Below are 10,215 nucleotides of genomic sequence, written 5' to 3'. Positions count from 1 at the left end.
TATGCATGCACATGTATGTATGTATGTATGCACATGTATGTATGCATGCACATGTATGTATGCATGCACATGTATGTATGTATGCATGCACATGTATGTATGTATGCACATGTATGCATGCACATGTATGTATGTATGTATGCACATGTATGTATGTATGTATGCACATGTATGTATGTATGCATGCATGCACATGTATGTATGCATGCACATGTATGTATGTATGTATGCATGCACATGTATGTATGTATGTATGTATGCATGCACATGTATGTATGTATGTATGCACGCACATGTATGTATGCATGCACATGTATGTATGTATGCATGCACATGTATGTATGTATGTATGCACGCACATGTATGCATGCACGCACATGTATGCATGTATGTATGTATGCACATGTATGTATGTATGCACGCGTATGTATGCACGCACATGTATGTATGCACGCACATGTATGTATGTATGCATGTATGTATGCACATGTATGTATGTATGCATGTATGCACGCACATGTATGTTTGTATGTATGTATGCTCATGTATGTATGTATGTATGCACGCACATGTATGTATGCACGTATGTATGTATGCACGTATGTATGTATGTATGCACGTATGTATGTATGTATGTATGTATGCATGCACATGTATGTATGTATGCACATGTATGTATGTATGTATGCACATGTATGTATGTATGCACACGTATGTATGCACGTACATGTATGTATGCACGCACATGTATGTATGCATGTATGTATGCATGTATGTATGTATGTATGCACGCACATGTATGTTTGTATGTATGTATGCATGTATGTATGTATGCACATGTACACTGCAAAAAATGATTTTCTAGACAAGTATTTTTGTCTTGTATTCCTGTCAAATTATCTAAACTTTCTTAAAACACGATTTATTTACTTGTCAAGCAAAATGGGATAAGATATTAAGTCTTGTTTTAAGATAAATCTGACTAAATTTAGTGAACTTTAGACTCAAAACAAGAAAAAAATCTGCCAATGGGGTAAGCAAAATAAACTTAATTTAAAGAGAAAACAAGTTTATTTTGCTTATCCCATTGGCAGATTTTTTCTTGTTTTGAGTCTAAAGTTCACTAAATTTAGTCAGATTTATCATAAAACAAGACTTAATATCTTATCCCATTTTGCTTGACAAGTAAATAAATCGTGTTTTAAGAAAGTTTAGATAATTTGACAGGAATACAAGACAAAAATACTTGTCTAGAAAATCATTTTTTGCAGTGTATGTATGTATGCACGCGTATGTATGTATGCACGCACATGTATGTATGCACGCACATGTATGTATGCATGTATGTATGTATGCATGTATGTATGTATGTATGCACGCACATGTATGTTTGTATGTATGTATGCACGCACATGTATGCACGCACATGTATGTATGCACGTATGTATGTATGTATGTATGTATGTATGTATGTATGCACGTATGTATGTATGTAAAATAAAAATGTCTTGCAATCCAAATTGTTCAGGCTGGGGATGTCATGACATGAATTGAACAAATCAGATACAAACAAAATCAAGTATTAATCAGTTAGTGACGCTTGACCTAATACATTAACACAGTGCAAACAAGTAAAAACTGTTTGCGTGTTTGTCTGTGTTTTCTGCCATATTTCAGGGAACAATGCAACACAAAAGAGCCAGTGTGAAAGAGTCACACATCACACTTATAAGACTGCTAAACGAGCTGTTACCATGGGAACCTAAACTAGTCAAGGCCTTCCAGAGGAACAGGTAAAGGAGTAATCATGACTCTGCTGATTTGTACAGTACAGTATATTCAGTAAGTACATTTTGCCTGCAGTGAGAATAATTGTCTTATGACTCCACTTTAAACATTCATATTTGAAGAAAAGCCGATTCTGCTATGTACTGTAGTACTGCAACCGCAGTGTGAGCCCACGTGTTAATGCTGAGTATAGATGGGGAAACTTCAATCTGTGCAATAATATTTGTCCCCTTCTCTGCCACTCGCCACTGTAACCACCTATTTGCTTGAGAATCTTGTGGTTTCTCACATTTCTGCATTTCAGTTTAGTTGAACAAAAAAGGTTTTCTCAAGTAATCCGGGAGGTGACTTTGAATTGAATCCAAAAATGAGCTTTCCATTTCATTGTGCAGTGACGGATACAATTCACTGCATTCAACAGACACCGAGATGTTTTCTTCATTTACCTTGAGGCGATGTTGTCCTGGTAACGGAGCTTTGTCAGCAGCTTGGAAATCATGAATTAAGACGCCTGGATGACGGACCTGAATATGTCATGGCAAGTAATGAATCTGGACACGTCACACAAGCTTCAAAGTGGTGCAATAAATGAGGAATCGAGCCCATCGACTTTTGGGGGTTTTCCGCTAATCACAGGGTTGGTGGTTTGATTCCCGGCCCACATGACTCCACATGCCGAAGTGTCCTTGGGCAAGACACTGAACCCCAAGTTGCTCCCAATGGCAGACTAGCACCTTACATGCAACTCTGCCGCCATTGGTGTGTGTGTGTATGTGTGTGTGTGTGTATGTGTGCGTGTGAATGGGTGAATGAGTCACAGTGTAAGGCGCTTTGAATACCGCTAAGGCTTAAAAAGGTGCTATATAAGTGCAGACCATATACCATTTATTTGTATCAATGTTGTTTACATTGTTGTTCATCTTCCATTTGTGAGACATACATGCTGGAATGGCATTTATTCTATATAAAGTTATATAAGTTGGGGAAACTATTACTAAATATACTATATATTACCTATTACTATAACAACGTGTTTATATAAATGGTTAAATGGAGAGTAAATATAACAGATGTATAACCATAACTCACTGACTAAACTAAATCGATACATTCAGTACATTTAAAAGGTTCTTTACAGTCCTTTAGTTTTGGCTTGTAACAGATGAGCAGGAACATTTCTCCCACATATTAAACATGGCAGAACTCGTTAGATTTATGGTGAATATGGAGGCGGTGAAGGTCCAGAAATGATCTTCTCATAGGCTGGAGGTGCGTTAGGGATCTAAGAGAGAACAGACACACATTTTAAAATAAAATGTAATACATGTAAACAAGAATGACCACAAGAACTTTGTTTCAATGCAACGGTAAATTGATAACAGGTAGGTTGATGCTACTTTATTTAAGTGTTCTTAAAGGGACAGACCAGCCAAAAATCTAAAATCTGTCATTTTCTCAGTCACCATTCACCTTCTTTGTTTGGACAAATTACACAGTGAATTGTGAATGATGAGCAGCGGCGGACTGGCCAACGGGAGAACCAAGTGGGCCGGTGGGTCGGCCGCGAAACGTGCCTAATGGGCCGCGATAAGCTAAAATGAGCTGCTGCGATATGCAGAACGGATCATAAAACGGCACCGCATTATGCAGAAAAGGACAGCAGGCCAGGTGCCATGTACAATCCCAGGCGATTTCTCTTCCCAGTCCAGCCCTGACGATGAGGCTAACATCCTGCCTAACATTTCCTATTGTGTTCCACAGAACAAATTCAGCTACATGGAATTGAACAACATGATCAAAGTGTTTTCACTTTTGGGTGTACTGTCCCTTTAAGTGAATGTACCATAGGGGAGTACCAGCACTGCAACATACACAAACAAATTCCAGCCGTTGTGATCCACACACACTATGGTTAATAACTGGGTCATTTCAGACCATTCTGGCACCCTAGGCGAGACCCCTATTGCTAGTGCGTTGCAGCGCCCTCCTCTCTGGCGGACCCCTAGCAGGGGCCGCCCTAGGCGAAACCTCTATTGCTAGTGCGTTGCAGCGACCCCCTAGCAGGTGGCGCCCTAGGCGAGACCCCTATTGCTAGAGTGCTGCAGCGCCCTCCTCTTTAGCGCCCCCCTAGCAGGGGCCGCCCTAGACGAAACCCCTATTGCTAGTGTGCTGCAGCGCCCTCCTCTTTAGCGCCCCCCTAGCAGGGGCCGCCCTAGACGAGACCCCTATTGCTAGTGCATTGCAGCGCCCTCCTCTTTAGCCCCCCTAGCAGGGGCCACCCTAGACAAGACCCCTATTGCTAGTGTGCTGCAGCGCCCTCCTCTTTAGCCCCCCTAGCAGGGGCCGCCCTAGACGAGACCCCTATTGCTAGTGTGCTGCAGCGCCCTCCTCTTTAGCCCCCCCTAGCAGGGGCCGCCCTAGATGAAACCTCTATTGCTAGTGCGTTGCAGCGACCCCCTAGCAGGGGCCGCCCTAGGCGAGACCCCTATTGCTAGTGTGCTGCAGCGCCCTCCTCTTTAGCCCCCCCCCAGCAGGTGGCGCCCTAGGCGAAACCTCTATTGCTAGTGCGTTGCAGCGACCCCCTAGCAGGGGCCGCCCTAGACGAAACCTCTGTTGCTAGTGCATTGCATCGCACACACATATACACATGATGTAATACAGACACACGTATGAGGGTTTTACCGCTGGTTGGAGGTTGGTAAGTTCATTCCAGGCCACTTTGTTTTCCTCTCCTGATCCTGGTTCACCGTACTGACCCGATGGCATCATCTCTCTCCAGGTCTGTCCGCCATCACGGCCGTTCTGCTCAGAGACACAACAGCTAAAACCAGTGGCAGAATCATCACTGTTTAAATTCTGGCAATCCTCCATAGTTTTGTGTATCTGTACCAGCGCTGAGGAGATATCGCACATAACTCACGCGTTAAAACTACCGAACACAGATAATAACCCCCCAAAAATGGTGCAGCTCCTGTGGCATTGATCTGGCCCTCTTTGCTAGTTTTTGTTATTTTGATGCTTTTGTTGGTGGAGGTGAACCTCGCAACCTCGCAGTGGTGGCTCAGCGGTTGAGGCTCTTGGTTACTGCCAAGATGCCACCGTTGGGCCCTTGAGCATGTCCCTTGATATGCCCATTTGCTCCAGGGGCACTCTATCATGGCTGAGGCACTCTGACCTCAGCTCAGCTTAATGTGTTACCAAAATAAAAGGCTTCTCTTCTATTAACTCATTATGAACTAAAGATCAGAGCTGCTCTGAGATCAGTGTCACATGACTCACCCGGATGGTTTTGTACCCGCTGCGTTTGCGGTAATACCAGCAGCCCAGAATGAGCAGAGCTGTGAGGATTACAGCTAATAAAGCGATGCCCGCCGCCCTGCACACAAACACATGACATGAAATATATCTGAACTCTCGTGTGTGTTATTGATGAAGTTTTTAGACGTACTCTTCTGCTCTGATGAATCCTGTTCCTCGGCTGCTGGCAAAGTGAGCGCTGAATTCACCACGTGGCACCGAACCTGATCCACCGTGAAGACATCCTGACAAACCTCTAGATGAACATAAGCTGATAATGCCACATCATCAGTATATAAACCCTATAGGACACGCTATTGATCTGTATAAACGTGATGAATCTCATGAACATGTTCACCCCAAAATCAAAAGACAAAAATCATTTTTTCACATTGAAAGTTTATTTAAGAGTTATTAAGATTTGTTACATTGTGATATTATTTTTATGGCCATTTTTAAGCACATTTTCACTTCAATTGGGTGGTTTGTTTTTATAGTTTCCAGTGGTGATTTTCATTATTTACTCATTATTACAATACTGTATTTTTTTTATTTTTATTGAAATCTGCATAAATTCTATTTCTTATATGCATTTTTATTTAATAATATTTTGCTCTTATTTTTACTTAATTCTATTTTGCTCTTATTTTGTTTTAATTCTATTTTGCTCTTATTTTTATTTAATTCTATTTTGCTCTTATTTTTATTTAATTATATTTTGCACTTATTTTTATTGAATTCTATTTTGCACTTATTTTTATTGAATTCTATTTTGCGCTTATTTTTATTATATTTTGCTCTTATTTTTATTTAATTATATTTTACTCTTATTTTTATTTAATTTTATTTTGCTCTATTATATTTTGCTCTTATTTTTATTTAATTCTATTTTGCTCTTATTTTTATTTAATTCTATTTTGCTCTTATTTTTATTTAATTCTATTTTGCACTTATTTTTATTTAATTCTATTTTGCACTTATTTTTATTTAATTATATTTTGCTCTTATTTTTATTTAATTATATTTTACTCTTATTTTTATTTAATTTTATTTTGCTCTATTTAATTATATTTTGCTCTTATTTTTATTTAATTATATTTTGCTCTTATTTTTATTTAATTCTATTTTGCGCTTATTTTTATTTAATTCTATTTTGCGCTTATTTTTATTTAATTCTATTTTGCACTTATTTTTATTTAATTCTATTTTGCACTTATTTTTATTTAATTCTATTTTGCTCTTATTTTTATTTAATTATATTTTACTCTTATTTTTATTTAATTTTATTTTGCTCTATTTAATTCTATTTTGCTCTTATTTTTATTTAATTCTATTTTGCGCTTATTTTTATTTAATTCTATTTTGCGATTATTTTTATTTAATTCCATTTTGCGCTTATTTTTATTGAATTCTATTTTGCTCTTATTTTTATTTAATTCTATTTAGCTCTTATTTTTATTTCATTATATTTTACTCTTATTTTTGTTTAATTTTATTTAGCTCTATTTAATTCTATTTTGCTCTTATTTTTATTTAATTCTATTTTGCTCTTATTTTTATTTAATTCTATTTTGCTCTTATTTTTATTTAATTCTATTTTGCGCTTATTTTTATTTAATTCTATTTTGCTTTTATTTTTATTTAATTCTATTTTGCTCTTATTTTTATTTAATTCTATTTTGCTTTTATTTTTATTTAATTCTATTTTGCTTTTATTTTTATTTAATTCTATTTTGCGCTTATTTTTATTGAATTCTATTTTGCGCTTATTTTTATTGAATTCTATTTTGCGCTTATTTTTATTTAATTCTATTTTGCGATTATTTTTATTTCATTATATTTTACTCTTATTTTTGTTTAATTTTATTTAGCTCTATTTAATTCTATTTTGCTCTTATTTTTATTTAATTCTATTTTGCTCTTATTTTTATTTAATTCTATTTTGCTCTTATTTTTATTTAATTATATTTTACTCTTATTTTTATTTAATTTTATTTAGCTCTATTTAATTCTATTTTGCTCTTATTTTTATTGAATTCTATTTTGCGCTTATTTTTATTTAATTCAATTTTGCGCTTATTTTTATTTAATTCTATTTTGCTCTTATTTTTATTTAATTCTATTTTGCTCTTATTTTTATTTAATTTTATTTAGCTCTATTTAATTCTATTTTGCTCTTATTTTTATTTAATTCTATTTTACTCTTATTTTTATTTAATTTTATTTAGCTCTATTTAATTCTATTTTACTCTTATTTTTATTTAATTCTATTTTGCTCTATTTAATTCTATTTTGCTCTTATTTTTATTTAATTCTATTTTGCTCTTATTTTTATTTAATTCTTTTTTGCGCTTATTTTTATTGAATTCTATTTTGCGCTTATTTTTATTTAATTATATTTTACTTATTTTTATTTAATTTTATTTTGCTCTATTTAATTATATTTTGCTCTTATTTTTATTTAATTCTATTTTGCTCTTATTTTTATTTAATTCTATTTTGCGCTTATTTTTATTGAATTCTATTTTGCGCTTATTTTTATTTAATTCTATTTTGCACTTATTTTTATTTAATTCTATTTTGCACTTATTTTATTTAATTCTATTTTGCTCTTATTTTTATTTAATTATATTTTACTCTTATTTTTATTTAATTTTATTTTGCTCTATTTAATTCTATTTTGCTCTTATTTTTATTTAATTCTATTTTGCGCTTATTTTTATTTAATTCTATTTTGTGCTTATTTTTATTTAATTCTATTTTGCGCTTATTTTTATTTAATTCTATTTTGCTCTTATTTTTATTTAATTCTATTTTACTCTTATTTTTATTTAATTTTATTTAGCTCTATTTAATTCTATTTTGCTCTTATTTTTATTTAATTCTATTTTACTCTTATTTTTATTTAATTTTATTTAGCTCTATTTAATTCTATTTTACTCTTATTTTTATTTAATTCTATTTTGCTCTATTTAATTCTATTTTGCTCTTATTTTTATTTAATTCTATTTTGCTCTTATTTTTATTTAATTCTATTTTGCTCTTATTTTTATTTAATTCTATTTTGCGCTTATTTTTATTGAATTCTATTTTTGCTTATTTTTATTTAATTATATTTTACTCTTATTTTTATTTAATTTTATTTTGCTCTATTTAATTATATTTTGCTCTTATTTTTATTTAATTATATTTTGCTCTTATTTTTATTTAATTCTATTTTGCTTTTATTTTTATTTAATTCTATTTTGCTTTTATTTTTATTTAATTCTATTTTGCTCTTATTTTTATTTAATTCTATTTTGCGCTTATTTTTATTGAATTCTATTTTGCGATTATTTTTATTGAATTCTATTTTGCGCTTATTTTTATTTAATTCTATTTTGCTCTTATTTTTATTTAATTCTATTTTGCTCTTATTTTTATTTAATTATATTTTGTGCTTATTTTTATTTAATTCTATTTTGTGCTTATTTTTATTTAATTCTATTTTGCTCTTATTTTTATTTAATTCTATTTTGTTCTTATTTTTATTTAATTCTATTTTGCTTTTATTTTCACTTAATTCTATTTTGCTCTTATTTTTATTTAATTCTATTTTGCGCTTATTTTTATTGAATTCTATTTTGCGATTATTTTTATTGAATTCTATTTTGCGCTTATTTTTATTGAATTCTATTTTGCGCTTATTTTTATTTAATTCTATTTTGCGATTATTTTTATTTCATTATATTTTACTCTTATTTTTGTTTAATTTTATTTAGCTCTATTTAATTCTATTTTGCTCTTATTTTTATTTAATTCTATTTTGCGATTATTTTTATTTAATTCTATTTTGCTCTTATTTTTATTTAATTCTATTTTAATGTTGACTCTCTGCATGTGTTTGTACCTGTAAAGCAGTTTGTAAGCCGATGTTAAAGAAATAAAACTTTACTTACAACAGTGCAACAAATGCTACAATAATGTTTAAATACAATTGAAATGTAATATTGTTATTTTTCCACATCACCGTAATGAGAATTGGGAGGCGGAAGAATGTGCTATAAATTCATGAAAATAATATCACAATGCAAAATACATAAATTGATAAACAACGGTGCCAGAATAGACTTCGTTTCATCTCTGCGAAAGACATTTTATATTTCCTTATTTTAATTTTGAGCTAGAAATGACAAATTTCCACCAGGAGGTAATTGTTCAAATGATATAGTAAGATTTCTAAAAATAACAGCTGAATTGAAGTTTCATTGAGGAATCTTTAACAATATAAAATAAGTAAAAATGTTACATTTTATTGATTTATTTTGTAAAAATTATGCAATTAAATTTGATAGAATTTTCTATGTATACACACACACACACACACACACACACACATATCTGCTGTAATGCTGTATACACCAGTATAACATCCAATGACTCACAAGCGTCCTAAATGAAGCGTTCATGCATGTAATTAAGGGAAATTAAACGGCTGTAATTGTAATTAGTTTAGCAGTTTGTCAGAAAGGGAATGAACTCTTACCTGATCTGTAGAATGTGTTTGTTGATGTGAGCTGATCTCAGTGCAGTCTGATAATGTCTCGAGAAGTTCTCATGACCGTCACGGGTTCAAACTCTCTTAAATCCATTGAACCCCCGTCTGAGGGTCTGCTGACTAACACACGTCCCCCCGAGCAGCTGCACTTATGATCAGTATCTGAACACTGTCTTTGAAGATCAACTCCATGAGACACATTGTTACATTTTAGAAAATGGTGTAATTATAATACTCCATATGCTTATTTATTTTGTGCATCCTATTCACCTGCAGTGCTTTGTCACATGCATGCAAATTAGCGCATTTTAATTAGTCAATGCCTAATTTGCATATCAATGTGCCGATTGTGGTGACGTTATTAGACACACATTTGACTGTATTCACCTGTTGTGATTTCACCTCCATGAAGTACAGTACATTAGCCTGTATAGCCTTAGCTGAACTTTAGCTAGCGTATGACATTACCCATTAGCCATTAGCTCTTGAGTGATGCTTGTTAGCCTTGTGTGACCAAAATAAAAGTCTTGCCCAACGACACTTCGGCATGCGGAGTCGTGTGGGCCGAGAATCAAACCGCCAACCCTGCGATT

At 32.8% G+C, this 10,215-nt stretch overlaps 1 protein-coding gene across 1 annotated transcript; it reads right to left on the bottom strand.

Annotated features, from left to right (window-relative positions):
- Positions 1-2,662: 2,662 nt before the first annotated feature.
- Positions 2,663-9,823, bottom strand: mlana (melan-A). Its single transcript, XM_052105366.1, has 6 exons — positions 9,752-9,823; positions 9,611-9,657; positions 5,237-5,341; positions 5,068-5,164; positions 4,471-4,590; positions 2,663-3,070 (listed from the first exon to the last, which is right to left on the bottom strand). Exons 1-6 carry the CDS (start codon positions 9,821-9,823, stop codon positions 3,002-3,004), a joined length of 510 nt encoding a protein of 169 aa, XP_051961326.1. The 3' UTR covers positions 2,663-3,001.
- Between the last annotated feature and the right edge of the window lie 392 nt (positions 9,824-10,215).

The sequence above is a fragment of the Xyrauchen texanus genome, chromosome 35, assembly GCF_025860055.1.
Source record: "Xyrauchen texanus isolate HMW12.3.18 chromosome 35, RBS_HiC_50CHRs, whole genome shotgun sequence".
In the NCBI taxonomy this organism is placed as follows: domain Eukaryota; kingdom Metazoa; phylum Chordata; class Actinopteri; order Cypriniformes; family Catostomidae; genus Xyrauchen; species Xyrauchen texanus.
Note: the sequence above shows the minus strand (reverse complement) of the source record. Positions and strands in the feature narration are given on the sequence as shown.

What these genes read in the sequence shown, in the direction of transcription:
- mlana (XM_052105366.1), bottom strand. Translation starts at nt 9,823, where the DNA reads ATGTGTCTCATGGAGTTGATCTTCAAAGACAGTGTTCAGATACTGATC. An exon ending in GGATTCATCAGAGCAGAAGA is followed by an intron (nt 5,165 to 5,236) that starts GTACGTCTAAAA and finishes GTTTGTGTGCAG; the next exon opens with GGCGGCGGGCATCGCTTTAT. An exon ending in TTACCAACCTCCAACCAGCG is followed by an intron (nt 3,071 to 4,470) that starts GTAAAACCCTCA and finishes GTTCTCTCTTAG; the next exon opens with ATCCCTAACGCACCTCCAGC.